Genomic DNA, 22,862 nt, shown 5'->3' with positions numbered 1-22,862 from the left:
TGTAAAATACAAATACAAATTAAAAAAAATGTTTCACGGAATCATCGAGAAATGCTTCGAGGATTAGTGTAAGGCCGTTGAGTGTGACGTCATCAGTGTAGCTTCGCCTGATCGGTGGAAGTGGACTTCCGTACATTCTGGTATCTCTTTTGACTTTCAACAGTTTCGGTATGACCGTAGTACATTGAAAGGAAACATTAAAAAGAAAAAAGAAGAGAGAGATGCAAAATGCAACCATTAAACGGAAATGGTAAGTTTCCAAACGTTTTGTTCCGATAGATGCGGTGGTTTTGCTCGGTTTTACTTTCTCTATCTCCGCCCCCTCTTTCATCTCTTTCAACATTCGGCGCAGTGTGAAAGTCAGCTACATTAAAATAGTGTGAGATAACTTATTGCCAAGTATGTGGAGCAGTAGCGCGTCGTGAACTCACCGAGGAGTACGTTTTTTCATTTTCGTTTTCGTCACTAGTGTCTGGAAATTCCCCTCGTTATGACGGACACTGATTCTACAACTTTCAAAGTAAGTGTTTCTTTGGACGTTTCATATTCCAAGTTTAGAAAACCCAAACTTATGTTTTATTTGTCAGTTCCCAGGATTACTGTACGCTTATCGTCCAAATCCTCGCAACAATCCACTTCCTGCATCGATGGCTGTTTGTGAAACAGAAGTGCTTCTTGCTATTCATCAAATCGCTGAGTCTCTCGGCAACAATGAACGCTTGAAGGTTTTCTACTTGTGTGAGACTTTGGACACAGATAACTCAGCAGCCCGTATGAAGGAGACGCTAAAGTCCAAAGTCACGAGTTCTGCCAGAGGACGACTGTTTCTGGTGGAACTCATGCTGCATTTAAGAAGATATGACATCCTTAGGCAGGTTTTTGGATACAGCAAGGATGAGGTGGAGAGAACTTTTAGATCCAGAGAGGTTCTGCCCAGATTCAGGTAAATGATCTCTTCACAGTTTTAAGCAATTCTTATAAAAAAATGTCCACTTAATATAATTGCATTTGTAAAATATGTTCACGTCGTCCTGCCCCGTCTCGTAGAGTACTGATGACTCATTTAAGCGACGACATGGAGAGCAAGGATGTGAGCAGTTTGAAGTTCCTGCTTGGTAACATACTACCACGGGAGAAAACGGTAACTCCCACGGTGAATTCCTGCTTTGGCTGGGACATTTATTGTTGCCACATCAAACGCTCACTTTTCATTCTGAACATTTGTAACTCTCGCAGAACTTCCTGGACCTGATTGTAGAACTAGAGCACCAAGATAAGATTTCTCCTGAAAGAGTGGACTTTCTGGAGGAATGTTTAAAACAAGTTGGCAGGGTTGACCTGGCCAAAAAACTGGCGGTGTACAAGATGTCAGGTGAGTGGTGCAGTCAATTCCTCAAAGTTCTTAAACCAGTAATGCTTGTGACATTTTGCATTTATTAAGTATATTTCCAATTTAAGTGTCATACCGTATACACTGATGGAATGCACAGATTGGAGTGATCATTTTAGAGTTTAAAAAAAATGTAGCGGCGGCGTCACTTGTTAAAAACCCATACAATAAATCTCTCATGCTCTGTTGGGAAAATTGTTAATAAATTAGTAATAGTTGTACTGGTACTAGTAACCGTCCCCCTCTCACTGTGTCATTGATATTCTTTGCATCTGATTTCAGTAAACTTACCAGTTCCTGAAGAAGTGGTGCACCATCCCTGTCAGGTAAGAGTCATACAAATACAATTTATGGAGAAAAGTATCGGGACACCTGGAAAACTATTCCCACCAAATTTGGAAGTCTTTTCAAGGTGACAAATTAATATTCAGAAAAAGTGTGATATGTTCATCAATTGATCAGGAGGTGTGTCCCGAGGCTTTAGTCCTCTTTCTAGTGCTGCGTTTTAACTAATGGTGAATTTCAAACATGTCTCTGCTTGCTTTTGTGAACCAGAGTTCAGTAGATCGGTATACATTTACCAGTAATACCAGAGGAGTGTGCCTCATCATAGACTGCGTCGGTAACGATGGAGGTGAGACAACAAGCACCCATAATCAGACTTTCCATGTACTGTACATTTAGGAAAACTATGTGTTGTGTACAATTTGGAGCTCGACACTGCAGTATAATTCAATGTAGCTGCAATTCCCCAGTCCACAACTAGAAGTGCTATTTCCCTTTCTTCTTTCATTCCCCTTAAGTGGAATTCATTCCATGACCATGCTCGTAAAATAATCAAATAGTAAATCAATTTGTTCTCTAAATTGTCCATAGATGAGTGATTTGTAACTTTTTGCCTTCCTCAGAGATGCTGCAGCACAGGTTTCAGTCGCTCCACTTCAACGTGACCCTGCACAAATGGCTCGGCCTGGTCGAGACCGTTTCAGCACTTAAGGGGGTTTTCCGAGGAAGTCAGGACTACAGAGGAGACAGCTTTGTTTGCTGCATCATCAGCCGCGGTACTGGAACTCACCTCCTGGCCACGGACACGCAAGTCGAAGGGCTCCGTTTCAAAGACGTCCGTCGTCTTTTCACCGGGAATGTGTGTGCAGCACTGGTCGGCAAGCCAAAACTGTTCTTCATCCAGAGCTACAGTGTAGCGGCCGTTGAAACCTGTGCCGGAGAGAACCACAATTTCCAACCCTATACCAGAGAGAACCAAGATGATGAAAACTTGGAGACGGATGCTGGTGGTGGAGCGATGGCTTTAGATAGTATGCCGGCAACTGCCGATGTGCTCTGGAGTCACTCCTGGACTTCAGAACAACAACTACAAGGTCAACATCGCTCAGTTTACCTCCGGGCTTTAACTGACTCCTTAGGCAGGAACCAAGAAAGGTATGGAGACATCCCTCATAGTAGCCATTTATTTTCTGTTCTGTTTATTTTATAGTGCTGAATCAAATGTTTTATGTGTTCTTGTGACAGGCGCAGACATGTGCTTGATCTCCACAAGGATGTGAATAAAGCCATCTTTGAGCATAACAGGAGGCATCCTGATCAGGAATACCACATAGACCTGAAAACCACTTTGAGAAAAGAGCTATATTTGTAGACTTATGTTACAATTACTGCATCATTTCATCATCACCAGGAATGTTTTAGGACTACAATCCGATTTTATTGTATATGTAAGAACGGGCACACACACACACACACTTCTCGTCACACTGCAGAAAGTTTTTTCAAAATTCATTCCACTACAATGGTTAAATGGTGACCCCTGCTGGTAACATCGAAAGCCGGTTCTGTTTTATTTTGTTTAATGTCCTGTGTATCTTTTCTGTTTCACACCTTGCACTTGAATTAACAATGTTTTATATCACAGACACTTTGATACCTAGATGAGCCTACATCACAGTTATTACTATGACTTTTATTTATTCAGTATGCCACTTTTCTTGCCACATAACCAGTGCAGCTAAAATCATTTGAAGGATTTCCTTCTTGGCGTTTTCCATTGTATAGGATTGTATATACCAGAACATGCCACGAGACGGCGCCAAATCCCCGCCAAGTAGGAATATATATTCGTCTCGATGAAGTATATTGAAGTGATACATTAAAAAGATATTGTTAAGATTTGCTTGTTTTTGGGTCATACTTTGTGGTATCTATTTATTGTTGCTTTAAACTATCATGACAGGTATTTCTGAACAATTTTAGCCGAGGGGTCTGGTCTGGAGAATTTATATACAGAAGCAATCAAACAGTGGGAATTGTACTTTAATTTTTTTACATAATATTTAAGGGCTTTTTCCATCTTGTATTCCACAAATATGTTAATAAAAGAAAAAATAATATTAAAACTTAACAAAAACTAAACAAAAATCAATCATCAAGCAGAATATTACTACTGTTGTGTGTGCTGTCAGTGTGTCTATCACGGTGGTTTCCCACAATATGAATATGAAACTGGTTTTTGTGTGTTGAGTTGAACCAACCCTGTACGATCATTGAAAGTCAGGCGGCAGATTAAGCAAGCGAAAGTTGACACTGGGGAGAATCAAAGTGTGACTTCTTGTGTGTTTTTCTAAATTTCCCTTTTGGGTGAATCTTTGGCCACACACCGAGCAGAGAAAAGGTTTCTCCCCAGTGTGCGTTCTTATATGCATTATTAAAGTTGTCTTCTGATTAAATGTTTTACCACAAACTGAGCAGGCAAAGGGTCTCTCCCCAGTGTGAGATCTTGTGTGTCTCATCAAACCAATCTTCCATGTGAATATTTTCCCACAAAGTGAACATGCGAAATGTTTTTCTCCCGTGTGTGTTGTCATGTGCCTTCCCAGTTGCTCTTTATGAGCGAATCTTTCGTCACAAACGGAGCAGACAAAAGGTTTCTCACCAGTGTGTGTTCTTATGTGTCTTATCATACCTGTCTTCCATGTGAACGTTTTACCGCAAATTGAGCAGGCAAAAGGTTTCTCTCCACTGTGTGTTCTCATGTGTCTTTTCAGCGTTGACTTGTTGGGAAAGGTTTTGTCACACTGGGAACATGTCACATCTTTGTTATCAGAGGGACATATCGTATCACCACTGGTGTGTTCATCAGTGTCAGAGGAGTGTGAGGTTATGGCCTCACTATCTGATAGTGGAGCTAAGAGGTTGTCGGCTTGCGACTCTTCTCCACATTGGTCTCCATCACCTTCATTATTATCTTCATGCTTCACTGGCAACTTAGTGGTATTGGAATCCTCCGACTCTTGAATCGTCTCTCCCTCCTGACACATCCCGCATTCCTCCTCTTCTTCTTTAATGGGACGGCACTCTTCTTTAATGTGAGGTGGCTCCAACTCCTCCTCCAGCACTCCGGAGCTCCATTCCTGCAGCTGAGGATGAGGATCTCCTTTGACATTTGCAGGACATTATACAGACAAAAACACAATGTTGGGAAAAGTCAATCTTTGCTCGGACAAGTCATGTTATGATGGAAGTAGTAGCATGCGGACCGACCGTAAAGTGGAAAGTTCAGAAAATGACAAATGAAAGCAGAGAACATTTCGAACAAAAATAAATACAATTGTAATATTAAAGTGCAGATTTAATGTCTACTTTTAAGTAACGACTTTACCAAGATGTTAGGTCTTGTTCAAAATTACATTTGTGTGATTAATGTTTGTTGTCATTTACTCACCAATACTCCGTAGTCTCTATTTCTTTCATAGAATAATCATAATGCATTTAGGCTTCATAAAACGGAACTGTATGAAGTGTTACACATCAATTAGGAATGATGCTAACAATAGATTAGTGAAATAAGAACAAACCTGTTCCGTGTGCTACAACTTGAGCCTTCTTGAAAAGAGCATCCGGTAGTTGATTTGCTTCACAAAGTTCCTCCTCGTAATCTTCTTTCACACCTTTTGCACACATTTTAAGTGCCGATATTTCTTAAGTGAAGCTGCAAATGTGTACCGATAACAAGTTCAATTTGCTCTAATTTACTTCCGGGAGACAAACGGGAAATAACTTTATAGTTTAGGGGATTACTGCCACCTGTAGGTGAGGAGGAGTGTTAAAAATCATAACCTGTAAATAAAATAAAATATAACATTTCTAATATTTTCATAATTTAATTATAGCACATACAAATACTTTATTTAATAGATAAATTAACGAATAGAACAAATGAAAAAGTAAAATGTTTTATTTTAGAAGTCCTCTTAAAACACAATTTATTCCATGGCTTTTGACTTACAATGAGACGTTTCAATGATCGATATTTCCTTGCTAATTAACTTCAAATGTTTTGGTAAAAAAAGGGGGGGGACGAATAGAATTAGAAGATCAAACAACACCCAAGACTATCACTGTTTGAAGAGTTGCACATTATTTTATTCAGGACAACATACACTTTTCCATTGTACCACAAAGACCCAAAGATCAACATTTAGAGATCATTTACAGCTACTCTTCTTAACAGCACAAATTTCTCATTAATTGTGCCTTTGAAAAATATTTTATCACACACACACAGAGTATGAATGTGTTCAACTAATGCTGTATAGTCAATTTCAGTGCAGGCAAAAGGCGTCGCTTTGGAGAACCTGCGTGTGTACTTGCATGAGTTACTAAATGTGCCTTCTGAGTGAACCTTTGACCGCAAACTGAGCAGGCAAAAGGTCTCTCCCCAGTGTGTGTTCTTGTGTGTCTGATTAAACTCGACTTCCTCGAGAATGTTTTATCACAAACCGAGCAGGCAAAAGGTCTCTCACCAGTGTGTGCTCTTGTGTGCCTTCTAAAATCGACCTTCCACGTGAATATTTTGCCGCAAACAGAACAAGCAAAAGGTTTCTCTCCAGTGTGTGTTATAGTGTGTCTTCCTAATTGTTCTTTATAAGTAAATCTTTCATCACAAACTGAGCAGGCAAAAGGTTTCTCCCCAGTATGCTTACTTGTGTGTGTTATTAAATTGGTCTTGCCAGTAAATCTTTTACCACAAAATGCACAGGCAAAAGGTTTCTCCCCAGTGTGTGTTCTCATGTGTCTTTTCAACGTTGATTTGGTGGCAAAGGTTTTGTCACACTGAGAACATTTGGAGCGTTTGGTGTCAGCGTGACTTTTGGTGTGTTTATCATCATCAGTGTCAGAGGAGCGTGACGTTATGTCGTCACTCTCAGATAGCGGCGCCAAATGGTTGTTCGCTTGTGAGCCTCCACGATGGTCTCCATCACCTGTTGTAACGTGTTGACCTGAACTGCAGCCCGGAGTCTCTGATTCTCCGTTTTCCTCACTTTGACCACTATCTTCGTCACCTTCGCTCTTCAAAGGGACAACGGTAATTAGCAACTTGGTGATCTCGTCCTCCTCCTCTTCCTCTTTAATGTGGGGTGGCTTCTCAGTCTCCTCTTGGATGTTTGCAGGCTCTGACTTCTCCTTTACGTGGGAAAACATTTTCTCCCGTTTCTCAGGACAGAGCGCTGCCATTTCAGAATTTATGCTGCAAACGGAACCCATCAAGGTTTTTTTCCTAGTGTGTGTTCTTTTGTGCCTTATTAAATCAGACTTCATAGTGAATCTTTTTCCACAAACTAAGCAGGCAAAAGGTTTCTCTCCAGTGTGTGTTTTTGAGTGTTGTATTAAATCTATCTTCATAGAGAAACTTTTACCACAAACTGTGCAGGCAAAAGGTTTCTCCCCAGTATGTGTTCTTGTGTGCCTTATTAAATCTTTATTCCAAGTGTATCTTTTACCGCAAACTGAGCAGGCAAACGGTTTTGCTCCTGTGTGGGTTTTTCTGTGTCTCGTTAAATCGGAATTCATTGTGAAGCATTTACCGCAAACCGAGCAGGAAAAAGGTCTTTCCCCAGTGTGTGTTCTCATGTGTCTCAATAAACTTGTTTTTCGGGCAAATATTTGACCACAAACTGAGCAAGCAAAAGAATCCTCCACAGTGTGTGTTCTTTTTTGTGTTCCTAAATGTGTCACAGTGTGTGTTCTTGAGTGTCGTACCAAGTTTCCCTTTAAAGAGAATCTTTTACCACAAACTAAGCAGGTAAAGGTTTTCTCCAGAGTGTGTATTTTTGGATGTTTTTCCAAATGTCCTCTCTGCTTGAAGGTTTTATCGTAAACTGAGCAGGCAAAAGGTTTCTCCGCAGTGTGTTCCCTTATGTGTTTTTTTAGATTTGACTTGTTGAAAACTGTTTTGTTGCAATGAGAGCATCTGCATGGTTTCTTGTTAGTGGTGCATGTCAAATCACCTTGAGATTGTTCATCGTGATCAGTATCAGACCTTGAACTGTCACCGTTAGGAGCAAGGAGGGCATCTGCTTTGGATATTCCACCGTGGTCTCCATCTTCTTCATAATCATCTTCACTCTTCACATGGTCACCAGTCAGTGTCAATTTGGTGACAAGGTCCTCATCAATGTTCTCTTCCTCCAGACTGATGCTGTGTTCTTCCTCTTCCTCTTTAATGGGAGGACTCTGCTCTTCTTTAACACCGGGGGGCTCTGGCTCCTCCTGCTCGACATTGGACTCTTGCTGCTCAGGATGAACATCTTTTCAGACACCAGAAGGAAACAAGATGGCACATGATTTGAATTTGCAACCAGACAGTTTTTGAAAAAAAAAAAAACATGGTGTGAATTGAGGTTTTGAAGAATTTTCTAAATTAAGGAATGCATTATCTGACAGAGGCAAGGGGTGGGGCAATAATTATGGCCAGGAACAAGAACATCGCTGTCACTAGTCAATCATAGAAAACTGCTAAACTGGAATCGAGCTGAAAGCTATGTTGATTACCATGCTGTAAATATTTATGAAGATTGCAAATGGGGAGAAAAATCAAGATGACTGAGATTGAAATGTAAACAAACCTGGCTTGTGTGACACAGTTTGAGCTTCAATGAACACAGAATTCACATGTCGCTTCTCGTCTTTTGTTCCATCAAGTTCTTCCTTGAAATATTCCACACTTTTTGCACACATTTTCACACAACCGCAACGCTCGACACTCTTTATCTCAGATGTGTCGCGAAATTCCACTAAGAGCCACAAAGCACTACCAATAATGATTCAGTTTCTTGTACTAAACATACGTAAAGAAATGAACATGAACGAGAGCTTGAAGACAGCGGCGTCTTCGTAGTTCCTTCCTTCCTTGTCTTCATTGAAGACAAGCGGAAAAGGAAAATATTTACTTCCGGTAGACTCTTACTGAAATATATAGTTATTGCCACCTGCAGGCGAGGATGTATAATTGCACGTTCTTTATTTGTTTTTCCATTCCAACGCAATTTTTTGTGCCATATATGCTCCAGCGATCAAAGAAAGACAAAAATCTGTTAAATTCCACAGCTTTAATAGTTACTGCCAAAATGTCCACACCATCAATGGTCAACCTGGAGACAAGAAAGGGAGCTAAATTGAGACCTTTGAACAAATTGACAAATTTATTACACCTCATCTTACCTGCTTAGACTGAGAGGAGCCTACCAAGGTTGCAAGGGGCGACACATACGGCTGCGCTTACAGCAAGATGGCGAGCAAGGACAAGAACGATAGCCGCGCTTGCAGTATGGAGGAGGACAAAAGTCAGGTAAAGGGCAAGGGCGTGGCTTACGGCAAGGAGGACAGATTGGGCAAATTGTTTCCACTTGAGGAAACGGCACTCCACTAGAACCAAGAACCGCACCATCCTGAGAGGAACTTGCACTGTGCTGCTGGATTTGAAGAGGAGCAAACAACGGTGACTGAAGTTGACTATATTGCTGCGGATCCCAACTAGTCTCCTGGCTTCTAGAACGAACATAACTTCTATGGTGAGGACCACCTCCTAAAAAGGATGTAAACAGAGTTACAGCTGTTCTCGAGGCACACATATTAAAAGGAACTTACCCATAGCGTGGTGTCCAAAGGCCATCAGCCAGAACACAAGCACCCTGGAGAAACAAAATGCCACTGAGCAAAATATCAGCGTAGATAAAGTCAGTAAATGGGGGTGGGGGTCAGAAAAATAACATTACCTCACACACAAGTCACTCGCCATTGGTGAATGTGTTTGCTGTCTGGATCCTGCCTGCGTTGCGACTTGGGCTTGTTCTTGCGTCTGGTTGTTGCTGATGCTTTTAACACACGGGCTCAATTTAGGCCCTGTCCTCTGCTCCAATCACAAGCTGCTTTTCATAATTGCACTCAGCAGGCGTGCAAGTGCGATGCCGTTCAAAATGAGGACAATTTGCTTTCTGAGCGTGGGAATTGAGAAACACATCCCTTGCAGTCAAAGCAACAATGCAATAAACCTGTATATGCATATAGAACGCCAAATCTTGTATACCAAAGGTGTCAAACTCTTTTTTTTTTTTTGTGTGGCCCACATCGGAGTTATGGATTCCCGCGTGGGGCCATTACTGACTTAAATAGAAATGAATGTGTGTGGATATTATCACATACAATTTTCAATTTATTTTGGAATTGGGATTATAGCAACAAAAATGTTGCAATATCTCTTTGTTATTAAAAGGAAAGACAATTTAGAATGTTGATACTTTTAATTTTGCAGGCCACATAAAATGATGTGGCAGGCCGAATCTGGCCCCCGGGCCTTGAGTTTGACACCTGTGTTGTATACGTTCAATACAATTTTATTTTGTCCATATGTCATGATCTGGTTAGGAAGTGCGTGCCCCCAAAGACGCACCGACGATAAATCGTGTTTTAAGTACCATCTTGGAGATCCGATTCCAAGACAGGTTGTTTTTGCAATTCTCAATGCGGTCTTGTAGGGGGCAATGACGTCCCACCAGTTTGAAGCAGGTGCTTGCTGTTGCTAAGACCCAAAAGCGGCTGCGCAGTAGGCGAGCCGATCGTTGAGTTGAATGAGTTCTCACCACAGTTGAAGTGAGGCAGACGTCACTGCGGGACGCAGCCTGTGGCGCCGCGGGGGGAAAGACAGCAACCTCGCAACCACCAGCAGACGATTGTTACCTCTTATGCGTTCAGTGGCAACACGTAGCCGCCCCGCGTGGGCGAGCCGAGCCATGTCATGACGCTGCTGGAGATTTCCTCCACATCTGTCCGCTGCTACTTCGAGACGCGCCCTGTTTTCTCGCCACACCGGTGACCGAAACCGTATTTTCCCGGCGGATCTTGGCTTTATTATATATCTCTCTAGAAAGCAAGCCAGTGGATATATTTGTGCTTTTTGAGGGGGGGCCGGGATGGCCGAGAGAACCTCGACTGGGATGCTGACCGTGACTCTGGAGCCCACGCCAGCTGTCGCAATGACACTCCCGGCGGAGGTCCGCGCTAAGTTGGCCGAGCTGGAGTTGGAGCTGTCCGAAGGTAACTCGATCGCTGTCATGCATTTTCTCTTTTCAATGTCAATTTGCAAATACTGCAAGATCACGGCACACCGCGCTACATAAATATCACAAAATGTCAAGTCGGTATACCTCCAGCCATCTCATGGAAGAACATTTCTGGTGCATGATTGATGAACAAATATTACTGTACATTATTTTTGTGTTAAAGATATTGGATTATCCCATCCTGATGATCTTAAGTGGCACACTATAAGTTTGTTACCCAACATTTATTTATTGGTACGTGTTTTACTTAATACAAAGCTCACGGCACACTGTAAAAACAGAAATGTCACCCTGACTCTGAAATATTAGTACTGAATTGACTTAAAATAATGATGAATACTGTAACACGCCCACTTGAAGGGCACTTGGGCATTTAATTGTTCTGCTGTCAAGTTTACGTCACTGTCATCATAGATGATACATTTGTAGGAAGCATTTCATTCATTTACAATTAATCAATGAATTTAAAGGTTGGGATTCACTGATTTAATATATAGCGTGACGGTTCCTAATGCTGAAATGCTTGACACACTCCAAAGTGTTTCCTAACTTTTATTGCGCCAAGGCACACGTAAGTTACATCATAAAAAGCCCAAGGCGCGTGATCAAACAGAAATTTCTTGGAAATTGTACAACGCTTGATTGTTTAATCACTTTATGTTGCTGACCTATATAAATAAAGTGGTTGGGAATCGGCAATGTACAATAGTCACATTGCCGTTTTGTCGACACACCCATGATTGCTGCTCCTAAGTTCTTGCAAGCAGGCAGCCATGTCTGTCCATGTGGGTCTTATTTAGACAGACGGCAGCTAACTTCAAGACAACAAAGATAGATTGACTCAGGCTTTGTATTATCACAAAGGCTTTGAAAATATTGTTCTTGTCCATAACAGCTTTTCAAACAGTATGTTCTCTCCCTACCACTCACACACTGGGTCCTCACTTAAATGATAGGTTCCATGTCTTTAGTGGCTAAAGTTCTATAGTCTCTTCAGAGGCAAGAATTGAACCCCAGAACTGTAAGGCAAACATGCCAACCACTAGTTCACCACACTGTGACATACAACCATTCAACATAAAAAAACAACAACATGCATGATTTTGGAGAAGTGGAAGGAAGCCATGGAACCCTGAGAAAACAAAATGGCCAAAGCTGAGATTCAAACCCCAAATCTCAGAACTGTAAGGCTGTACCATTCAACCAAAGCGATCAAAAGAAATACAGTAAATTGATTTGTTAAATAAAAAAACACACACACAGTCTTGTTACCCTTCTTGTGGGACATTAATAACAAAATCCCCATAAAAATGTCAAAATTGTTGACACATGTTGACATCAAATTACACTGCTGCACTGTAAATGCAGCTTATCAGAAGCCTACGCTGCTAGTTATTTCTGATTTAAGAATTGGACAATACTTGATGCAGCTCTGCTTACCTTACCGAAAATAACGTTGACATTCTTAACTGTCATTCACAATTTTAAAAACAAGCTAACTTTTCACGAATAGTAAAACAAGGTGCCACAGAGGCCGCAAATGCAACTGATGAGTGCCTAGCAAAATCTATATCTGTCCAGCTTCCTCTTCCTGCTCTCCGCATGACACATCCTGCCTTACTCGAGCTCCAACTTCCCTCTGCCCATTCTCCTCTCGTTGCTACGCTTCACCGTCACATGGAATAGACAGCGTTGTGTCGGAAAACAGCTCATTGATTTCCCGGCCTTGTCAATGAGCGCCTCTCACAGGGACGTTTGACGTGTAGCGTTGCGTCTGTTTAGTATGCCTGAGTGTGTGCGGCTAACCTTTGTAACAGCGCAGGAACGCTGTATTATTCATGTGGCAGAATGAATGTGTCTCATATGTTTTGCTAAGCAGTCTAACGGCGGAAGCAGCCGCAGCGGCGGGGCTGAACCCATTCGGCAGCTTAGCTCGATAATATTTCAGCGTCAGCAGGCGAGACCTGCCGATGTGTGAAATAAACAATCTGTGCACTCTCAATGGGTTGATAAAATACAGTCGTGGGCATTAAATGTCATTTTCCAGTGTGTTCTTTGGAGTTTTATAGGCTGTATTGCGCAAGTTGATCTCTGTTGTTTATTCTAATTGGTATTAAAGGGGCATTTGGAAAATATGGAACTTTTAATGGCCTCCATGATAGAGCTGCACTTAGCTAGGAAGGTAGCTGTTATGTTTTGCAACTTGATTGTAAATTGGATCAATCCATCTAATCTATGTAAACAACTTTCAGTAAACCTCCGCTATTGGACTGGCCCATTGAAAGGACTTGGCAAAAAAGTACAAACAATTCAAAGGTAAACTGCTCATGAATTTATTTCTGATTGGCCGTCACCAAAACGACCAAATCGTTTGGTTGTCGGTTTTCCCAAAGCCCAAAATACTACACACCATAGTGGACTTCTCAGCTGATGTGGATGAGTGATCCAAAGACCGGGGTGGAACGGAGGGCAAGAAGACGGATGAACCCCATTATCTCCTGGTGGGATGAAGGAGGAGGTTTGTCTTGTCTGCTGGGAAATTCATAGTCTCCCCCTCGCTCATTCCTTAAATGGTATCTTCCCATTTCTGTTGGTTTGCTGCACCCTCTGATCAAAAACTATTTTTATAATACCATTTTTTTCCTCAGTTTGAAACTTCTCAGGCGTCCTAATGCCATGACTTTGACACTCAAAATTTGAATGGAGGGCGAAGCAATATCGTAATATGAAGTCTAGGACCCGGTTCAGAATTCATCCTATTAATGAGCTAATTCAAGCATTTGATGAATCTCCATTCAAAGTTTCGAGAGCATGAAAAATGTTCGCTGCTACTTGTGAGCGGGATAACATCCAGGGATCCAAGAATGAAAGAATGTTGAGCCCTGGAGTGAGCGTTCTCCTTTTGCTGCCTTGAAGTCCAGTTGGCAGATGCCATTGTGTCTGTAACAGTGGTGAGTGTTACTGGAGACTGATGCATATTTCAAGGGTGTGCCTCTGAGCAGAGCACAACTTCAAATTCTTGGGCTGCACGCTTTGTATGCTTTGCTTTTTTTTTTTACTCCTAGAGAGAATGACGCATGTTATTTTTATCCCTTCACATTTAAACCCTTTGTTTCACTTGAGTTTTTAATCGAGCATGAAGACTTTAGAAATATACAGCAGGTAATTATCTGGGGGCGAACATTTCCATACTTGCAAATCCACTGGGAACACTGCTCATCAAATTTGTTTGAAATTGGAATAAATTGCGCATTGAAATTGATAAAAGAATACATTTTTTAGATTTTATTTAAACCAAACGTTCCGACAAAGGAACACTTGCCAGTCTCCAGCCAGGCCACCATTCTGTTCTTCCTGCTCCGCAAGCATGAGCTTTCCAGCAACCATCAGGGTTTTAGTCACGCTCCACATGAACTGCTTAAAAACAGAGAAACTCTACAGCGACTTTTCAGGTTTGTCATATTTTTAGTTGACCAAGCTGCCAGGTACTGCGCCTGATCTTCTGCCAGTGATGACACTGCGTGTGGCCTTGCTGTGAGAGATGCTGACTAAACACTCCACGTTAGCCCTCTCAAGGACATCAAAATCACAATCCTTTGTCATCGGCGTGGCTTTTTGTTTTGGGCTTGGCTAACTCCCCGCTGTCTCGTTACATAGCTGAGTCCACGTCTTTGATCCCTGACCCCTCCCTGTGTCCATCTGGTTGAGATAAGCATGGAAATTGGATGGTGTCTATGTTCTGCCCCACCCCACCCCCATGCCCTTTTTCCATCAGCACCAAAACTCAATCTGGTCCTTCTCGGTTCCTGTCACTGACTGCTTTCACACATTACACAAACAGATAATTACTTGCCTGATGCCAGCATTTACTGTGACATATAAAAATCTTCTCAGATAGGGACAATTCGTTTCTACACAATTAGATGGGGTAAATAGTATTGATTTCCTTGATGATTTTTTTTTTTTTTGCGCCTGAGTCACTTAATTTTGAGTGTCTGACGATTTCTTTTCTTTTAATCATCGCTTGCGCCAGTAAATGAGCGTTGAGGCCTTGTAGGTGTCAAACTTGACAACTTAGTTTGGGCTTTGTATGGAATATCTTTACACACAGTTGACTTCCTGGATCTGATACTTCCTCTGTAGGCAAAATATTGTCACAATGTCCTCCTATCAGCAACTGTTGGTGCTGAGCTGTTCACATCTCATATTTCTGCTTTCATACGCAGACAAGGTCACCCTTGCCTTTCACACTTAGTGACGTTTTATGAATCACACGCTCATATGTAGGGAAATTCAGCAAACCGACAATGTGCTTACCTTACATTATCTAATTCTTTCACTTGTAAGTCCTTGAAGAATTGATTCGTAACCTTTAGTGGATCCTTATGGCATTTTATAATATTGCCTGACAGAAGGGGTGATGAATCTGGACTAGAATCCGTTTTGACTAGCAGTTTATCAATGTTTAATTAAAAGCGTCAGTGGTTTTATTAATTAATTCTAGAGCGCGTGTGATTGTACACTGACTGGTGCCAACAACAGTTAATTAGCCTCTGTGGACCTTTAGCAGGCAACCGCTACAAGTGTCAGCGTGCATAACATTTCAGGACCATGACCTCAATCTGAAAAGCCACATGTCCACTTTTTTTTTTTTGTTAGAAATTGAGTGTTTACATACCTTCAGCTAATTTTCTTACTCAGTGAATATCTCAACAAAAGATAAAAGTGTCTATTTGATGTCGGGTGGAAAAATAAGAAAAACCAGATTATTTTTTTGTCTCGCTCATTGTTGCTATGTCCAAGTTACTCAGGTGTGACGTGCTGATGAAAGGCGAGCGAGGGCCTCTTTGAGTGCAGCGGGCCGCCGTATTGTGAGCAACCATGGTGGAAAATAAACAGAGCTCAAAAATGTGCGGAATGTGATTGGAGCTGTCACCTAAAGCGTGAGGAAAGGGGCTTCCAAAACCCAAGCGCTGCTGGAAGGCAAAGCGATACACGGCACACTTAGGCAAATAGTTCAAACTGGGCTAGCTCGGTATTTTCGAAGAACAAGTTATGGCCAAGTTATTCCACTCCCCCTTACCTCATGGCTTTAGGTCTCCCAGTAGAAGGTGGGAGTGAAAGAATGGATTTTTCTGTGTGATCGTCGGCCCTTTTAAAGATGTAGAACTGATGTTTGCACCCAGGAAAAGTGTGCTTATCTGAGCTCCTCCTTGTCTCCTGAGACTTTCTAGTATGCTACACGTCAAGGCAAGTCAGGACCCCACTGGAAAAAAAGTTTGAATTTACATTTAACCTCTTAACTGCACAAAATATTGCAATGAGGCTTGGGCCGGTGTCAGTAAGTGTAACCTTGGCGGGATCATTTTGAAATGTTTGGGCCACTGTTTTCTCCTTTGAATACAATCCAGGTTATTTTTAAATATCCATAGTACAGAATATTTGGTACATTACTAATTATAGAAATAAAATAAACAATTTAATTTGATTTATTTCACTAATTGTAGCGACGCTAACTCTGGTAGTTGCTTACAAATGTTTATTTAAGACATCGATTGGGGTCGTTACTTGCCAAATAAGCCAGTAAGTTTGACTAAGCAGTTTTTGACTGTAATTTGTTGATAGTGAAGACGCAACACTAATCTCAAAATTTGAGAGCTACTGCCAAGCAAACTTTGACATTTTTAGTAAAAATGGGCATGGTTGCGTACTTTTTCAACCCTTATATCTCAGTAGCTACCAAGTCGGGTTTTAAAAAAAAAAATAGCTAACTCCGTCATACAACATATATAGCTGCCATTAAGTATCAATCAGAGTCAACAGTCCAGCTTCCTGGTTAAACATTAACCCACACTACAATTATCTACATTCTGTGCAATAAGCCTTGACTGTTTTACCCTATTGGTTATTTAAGGCTTTTTTTTCTAAATTTGAGAAAACATCATAGTTTACTTCTCTGAATTATGACCTAGTATTATTTGGAGCCGAGAAAGAGATTTCCTCTAGTCCTTTCCTGGCTCATACTATGAATCCTGTGTCGTGCCAAATCCCTCTTCAAGTATGTTTTCTCTGGCACTTCCAGCAGAACACATGTTTTACTGATAAGGAGTTCAGAGAGAGGTAAGTGGTTGTCAAGGCGTTTGAATCTGACAACAGGTCAACTTTTCCCTAAAATGGCATCTGACGGATGAACATTAACAAATGCTGCTTGCACGCTCGGTCCTCTTCATACATGGTGAGGTCATAGCCATGTGGCAAAGATCACGTGGGCTATCCAGACACTGATAATCTGTAATGAACTACATATGCCTTTGCTGAATATGAAAAAAAAGGTTTGTTCCGTGTGGTCTGCTTGCTCCTCCATTTTTTAAGTGATTAGTGACAATTACAGGTTTTCTTTTTGAAATCCCAAATATAGAACCTACAGTCATTTTAGGCAGTTTTTTTAGCAGATTGGGTAGGGCAGAATTATAATTTACATTTTTTTCTGTGCACCATGCTTCAACTATGCAATCCTGAGCACCCTGTGAGAAAACGTAACACAGTGTTAAAGGGTCATCATGTCATCTAAAACAAACACGTGCAACAACACCTTCATGCTCAGACTGCCAACATTCTTGACATAGATGTCCCAGCTCTCACTCGCATGGCCGCGTTCCCGTAACATGTCTGTGAGCCATTCTTTGGCTTTGAGTTCAGCTGTTGAATCCCTTGGTCATTCTTTGCAGCCTTAAATATTCAACCAACATTGGGAAGGCATGTGATTGTTGGGGGCTGGGCAAAATTATAAAATCGAACCCAATCCTCCTAGTTTTTGATGTCGTCCTCCAGCAAACCAGGCAACCTCCAAATTTTGTACAAGGCTGTTTTTGCTGATCTATTAGTACGCACAAAGTTCCGAACAAAATGTCCTGATAAGATCAGATTCAAGTCGGCAAGCCCTAGTCTTATTTGACGACTTAACGAACGTATATGTCAATATATTTCGTGTTTCCAATTAATAGCTTCCTCTGTCTGCTTAAAGCATCATCATGGATCCCATACTCAGCTTTGTGTTCTTTGGCACCGCTCGGCTGCACATGCTGTATGTGTTTGTGTGATCATACGCATCGACCGCCCAAACGCACGCATAACTCCACTTCCTGGTTGAAGCCTGTTAATTAAATTGAGACTGCAGCTTTTGGCTCGTGAGTGACAGGATAAGTGCAAAAGCAGACATTGCAACTGACCAGTCGATCACGTTTGCAGTCTTTTTCCCTGTATGGAATTATGGTGGCTCCAGAGGTGGCACACAAATAGACTATGAGGCATCATGCTGAAAAAAAAAAATCAATTGTTAGTCCACACTATGTTTTGTGTCCATGCGTAGAATTGGCAGTTTATGGAAATGCCTGGGAATGTTTGTCGACTGATAGGCATTCTTTTTGAAATACTCATCATTGTGGAGCTTTAAATATCTCCAGCGGCTTCTGCAGCAGACTCACTTCTGGCAGGTTACAGCTGTGACTTGTGTATTTGCATGTTGTAAAAACTCCCCACAACAGTGTAAGAAGTGCTCGTACAGGTCCCGAAGCTGCGAAGTACTCCATCAAGAGTTATTGAGCTGCAGGAAATGTTGGTTGCCCAAGAGGTACATTCCTGCTTGCTTTTTTTACGCTGCAGATGTCACCCGAGCATTGTTTCAAATGTTTCTTATGCTGACAGCCAACATTTACCTGAACTCACCTCATATCTGAGCCTGTGATGCACTGTAATTAGTAGAGTGCCACATATTTTAAATTGTATTGAAGATTTTTTAAATTACATATAGAAATGTACCATGGTCAATCATACCAGTAAATATTTGTATGTAACGTTTGAAGGTCTTTGTCCTGTAAACATTAATTTCATCATCAACATACCTTCGAAGAAGAGAAGCAGCCTTCGGGCTACGACCGCTATGGGATAGGCCTGGTAAAGTCTCAATGTCAGCTCAGGTACAGTGCTAAAGGTGAAAAGACGAGAAAGTTGATCCTCAAGTAACGCTGGTGACCTATAACTCACTTTTAAAATGAATGTGAACGTGCATGTGAGAGTTCAGTGACGTTATTTGTGATGATGTCATCTTTAGCGATTCTCATCTGACACAGCGGAATGGGGATTAGTTACTGATTAACGAATCATTCAGGACATTTGTAATCTGTAATCGACTTGAAGTCATATTGCAGGTTGCAATTGGCGCGAGGTAACCAAAGTACAGTAAACAGCGTTTTCAAACCCGCTGCAGGAGGAAGTGTCGCTCCGCTACTAAACGATCAAACCTTGGCTCTTTGTGGGTTGCTATTTCCGACTACTGGATGCTGGACCCTTTTCAAGATGGGGATGTTTTCCTATAAAATATAAATCAGATCTTTTTTTATTCTCTACATACTCCGAGCTATTTGTTAGGTACATTTGCAGGTGTTCTTAATATTGTGGATTTATCAATCTCCTCCTATGCCATTTGCAGTCAGGTGTTAGTTGGTTCAGCAGCTTCAGATTTCCACTTTGCGTCTTGCTGCCCGCGTCCACGTGCTAAGGTCAGCTGCGACCCAAAAAGAGCCGCGGGCCTATTTTAACAGCACTCAGGGGCTTCAAAAAAAGAGCTTTTGGCCTAAGGCTGACCTTTTATGGCTCGCCTACACAATTAGATCTCTAAGCCTGATGCTAGCTCATAGTGGGTGAACTGGAGGCCACTGGGGGCACATAATCTTCCAGGGATGGACGTCTCTAGCTTTGGCAATACCAAGCAAAGTTAAGGGTCCACAAGGTTTCACCTCAAAGGCAGGCTGGCTTCATGACATCCATTAGGAGCTTGTGTATCAAGCAGATGAGCCCATGATTAACTTTAAGGGGAAAGATTAATGGAACAATGTTATTAGGATCGGTATCTGCCATTGTTAGTCGTATTAGCTCTGTAAAAGATGGGAGATGACACCTTTGCGTTCAACAATATCAGGACTGGGGCGTGAAGTTTCGCTATCTATATTTTACTGTAACATTCTTTACAAGGTGGTTATTCCGGCAGTCAGTACGTGTTTGAACGTTTGAATTGAACCAAAAGCTGTCCTGGAAACGTTGAAGTAAGCCTGATTTACAGTAAAAGAAGGAAAACTGTTTCTCGTCAATTAGTGTGTAGTCAAACATGGCAGATCGCCAGCCTGCTTTAACTCTGATGTCATCTAACATGTCTCTGACCTCGACTCGCAGCCAACGATATGGCCGCCAGATGAGCATATTTTTTTTGTCTCGGCCGTGTAACATCACTGTGCGCAGTCACCGTACAAGGAAATATTTGTTATTTTCCATTTTTTTCCCCAAGTGGTTCCCTGCAATTCAATGTAGATGGGAACTGTTTGTTGCTTTAGCATTGTGTCCCAGTGCTCCTCGTTTCCCTCGACTTTTTTCCTTCCAACGTCACACCCCACCCCCCGGCCGATGTTCTTCCTGCCTTCTGTACGGTCCTGTTCCATTCACATTTCCTGTTGTGCTCAATAAATGACACGACAATAGCTCTCCGCTTGAAAACACTGTCGCTGGCAAATACCTAAATATTCGGCTACATTAAACATTTCTTTCAGTTGTTTCCAACACGACAAGAAATGAGTGTCGGGCGTTAAATTTCACACCACTGCCCCAGGATTACGGAATTCCCTTGCACCTAAGTGTCATTCCAACCCCGGTATGGCGTGGAGTCTATTTACCAAGGTGGAAAATACCGGGTAATCTTAATTTCTCCGTCTTTATCAGCGCTGTTAATACTCAGCAGTGATTTGACACTGGATGAACACGATCAGGTCACTTAAAGAAAATCTATAGGGAAGCTTGGAACATCAATATGTGCCATGTGATTGGCTGGCAAACGTTCCATGAATTGAGCGACATATGGATAATCTTCCACTTTTTTAAATACAATCCCAGTTACAATTGAAAAAGCTAGACTGGGTTAGGTTTAGGGTTAGGTTTAAAGTAAAGTGTGCTTGCCGACAATATTAATCCTTATGGGACCATAGCTACAGTATGTCATCCATGTGTGTCATCAGACATTAACCGTGTATTGGGAAGGCGATAATACCAACTGAGTGACAACAATTCTGGTTTGAAAGGGATTTGATTTGTTAAGTAAGATGCATGCTATTTAGGTTATGTATACACTGTAATCTAGAGAATCAATTTAGATTAGGGGCTGGGGATTAGAAAGTAGGTTCAATCCGTCTTTGTTATTTAAATTAGGTCACTCATATCTGCTATTATTTACATTATCAACTGAAAAGAAGGGAAAGCCACAGCATGTATATGTGGATATGTGATATGAAGTCCTCCATGAAGGGAACGCTGATTCAACAGCGAGATCCTGTGGTCCCACTTTGCTCGTTGAGGGGGAGATGCAGGAGGAGGGGGGGCTCCAGAACAAACACACAACCGGCTTTGCAGGTTCACAAAACAAACACAACCTACATTGTTATCTGGAGTCCCTGCTTGCCTGCTGGCTGATGGTTTTAGAGAAACAAGCCCCCCCCCCCTTACAGCACAACACTTATATTGTACATGTGTAGCTCTTCAAATACAGTTTTTCCCTATTGGAAATCCCTCATCATAAAACTTTTAACAACTCAACAGACAATTCCTAAACTGTAAAAATGGGGAAGGCACTTTTTAGAATCGGTCCAGTAAAAGCAATCCAGTATTAAACCAATTCAATTGAGCATTTAGTGTGAAGTGTAAAATCTGAATTTAACCTACAAAACACATTTTAAATGGAAATATTTGGAGTAAATGTGGCACAAATAAAAGCAAAACAACCTCCCCGGGTACAATATTTGTAAATGTTTTGCATAGTGTTTGTTGAGTGACAGCTGGCAGTTGGGAAATGGGCAAGATCTAACGTCTTCTAACCGTTCCTTCACGCACAGGCAAAGCGGGTGGAATAGTTTGGATTTAAAAACGCCAATAGGCGCCTTTAGTTGTGACCGCGCCTGCATGAGCCACGCCGGCAGCAGCTGTGCACGCAGCGCACAGAAAACACACACAGCCTACAACAAACGCACAAATATTTGGGCAAAGCGTTTCTCTTATTTGGCTGTTGATGATGTGATCTGCAGCAGCACATCCATCAACTCATGGTAGATGTGACACCTGCAAAACAACAACTACCAGGACAGCTGTTTCCTGTGTGGAACACGGATGGCAGGAAACCATTTCCTTCACCTCAAACAATTCACTTTTGGACAAATCAATCTTTTCAGCCCTGGCACTTCCCATGCCTCCTTTCTTGTTTCCACCATCTTCCTAACTAGAAACCCGTCTGTCAGGTGAAACTTGTCTTTGTGGGTGTTGGCAGCATTATGTACTTCATTTGACTCATTTTAACTTTTAAAAAAAAATTGCACATTTAAATCTGAAGTCCACGTTGTCCCGCTCCTCAGGCTTTACAATTCCCACTGGATTAGATTGCATCTTTTTGGTGTCATCTTTCTGTTGCCACGACTGCTTTTCACGTCAGTGTGCGTGTTAAATGTGCAAATAACTCACAAACACTGTGCGTGCGTGTGTGTGTGTGTGTGTGTGTGCGCGTGTGTGCGCCCCTCCACCAGCCCTCCCTACACACATTCCTTCCTACCTTCACAGGAAAGACAAAGGGGAAACAAAAAGGCCACTTCCTGAACTTGGAGCCAGCAATCTGCACAATAGAGCAGGAAGCGAGTGGCAACTGTAAGCAAGTGCACCAGTGTGAAGGAAAGATAGCTGACAGCTTGTCTAATTTAAAAGATTTCAAATCACATTTTGTTTTCCATTGCGTCTTAAGTGGAATCGTTTTTGTTTGGGTTTTTTTACGGGTTTTTTTTACGGTTGCACAATGCTAAAGAGACGTGGCCTTATCATGGAAGTTTTAGTGGTATGGTTTGAATAATTTTTACACAAAACATCTGACAGAAAACGAACACGAAGATTTGCCTCGTCCTCCCTCGCCGGACATTTGCGGACGTTGCAGGCTGATTTACTTCAAAGTGCATTGCCTCGCCCTCTTTTTCCTGTCTCGG

At 41.8% G+C, this 22,862-nt stretch overlaps 4 protein-coding genes across 6 annotated transcripts in view; 2 read left to right on the top strand and 2 right to left on the bottom strand.

Annotated features, from left to right (window-relative positions):
* Positions 1–82: 82 nt before the first annotated feature.
* Positions 83–3,574, top strand: LOC133159381 (CASP8 and FADD-like apoptosis regulator). 2 transcript variants are annotated; one of them, XM_061286338.1, is made up of 9 exons: positions 83–250; positions 470–520; positions 588–943; positions 1,048–1,141; positions 1,237–1,372; positions 1,673–1,716; positions 1,946–2,024; positions 2,299–2,830; positions 2,921–3,574. In XM_061286338.1, the coding sequence occupies exons 1-9, from the start codon at positions 248–250 to the stop codon at positions 3,045–3,047; spliced, it is 1,422 nt and encodes a 473-aa protein (XP_061142322.1). In that variant the 5' UTR covers positions 83–247; the 3' UTR covers positions 3,048–3,574. The 2 variants fall into 2 exon arrangements, with proteins under 2 accessions (XP_061142322.1, XP_061142323.1); XM_061286339.1 differs by lacking the exon at positions 83–250 and having other exon boundaries at positions 281–520.
* A 126-nt stretch (positions 3,575–3,700) lies between these two features.
* Positions 3,701–5,432, bottom strand: LOC133159382 (zinc finger protein OZF-like). The gene is made up of 2 exons (XM_061286340.1): positions 5,260–5,432; positions 3,701–4,838 (listed from the first exon to the last, which is right to left on the bottom strand). The coding sequence occupies exons 1-2, from the start codon at positions 5,363–5,365 to the stop codon at positions 3,946–3,948; spliced, it is 999 nt and encodes a 332-aa protein (XP_061142324.1). The 5' UTR covers positions 5,366–5,432; the 3' UTR covers positions 3,701–3,945.
* A 369-nt stretch (positions 5,433–5,801) lies between these two features.
* LOC133159378 (oocyte zinc finger protein XlCOF7.1-like) lies at positions 5,802–8,620 on the bottom strand. The gene is made up of 2 exons (XM_061286329.1): positions 8,311–8,620; positions 5,802–7,992 (listed from the first exon to the last, which is right to left on the bottom strand). Exons 1-2 carry the CDS (start codon positions 8,420–8,422, stop codon positions 5,987–5,989), a joined length of 2,118 nt encoding a protein of 705 aa, XP_061142313.1. The 5' UTR covers positions 8,423–8,620; the 3' UTR covers positions 5,802–5,986.
* A 2,023-nt stretch (positions 8,621–10,643) lies between these two features.
* dip2a (disco-interacting protein 2 homolog A) overlaps positions 10,644–22,862 on the top strand; it is a 37,986-nt gene continuing 25,767 nt past the window's right edge. For both annotated transcript variants that reach the window (XM_061286647.1, XM_061286645.1), the window contains exon 1: positions 10,644–10,777. In XM_061286647.1, the coding sequence (XP_061142631.1) occupies positions 10,654–10,777 (124 nt within the window). In that variant the 5' untranslated portion in view covers positions 10,644–10,653. The remainder of the gene's footprint in view (positions 10,778–22,862) is intronic.

This window comes from Syngnathus typhle, linkage group LG9 (genome assembly GCF_033458585.1).
Source record: "Syngnathus typhle isolate RoL2023-S1 ecotype Sweden linkage group LG9, RoL_Styp_1.0, whole genome shotgun sequence".
In the NCBI taxonomy this organism is placed as follows: Eukaryota; Metazoa; Chordata; class Actinopteri; order Syngnathiformes; family Syngnathidae; genus Syngnathus; species Syngnathus typhle.
This window is presented reverse-complemented; position numbering and strand designations above follow the sequence as displayed.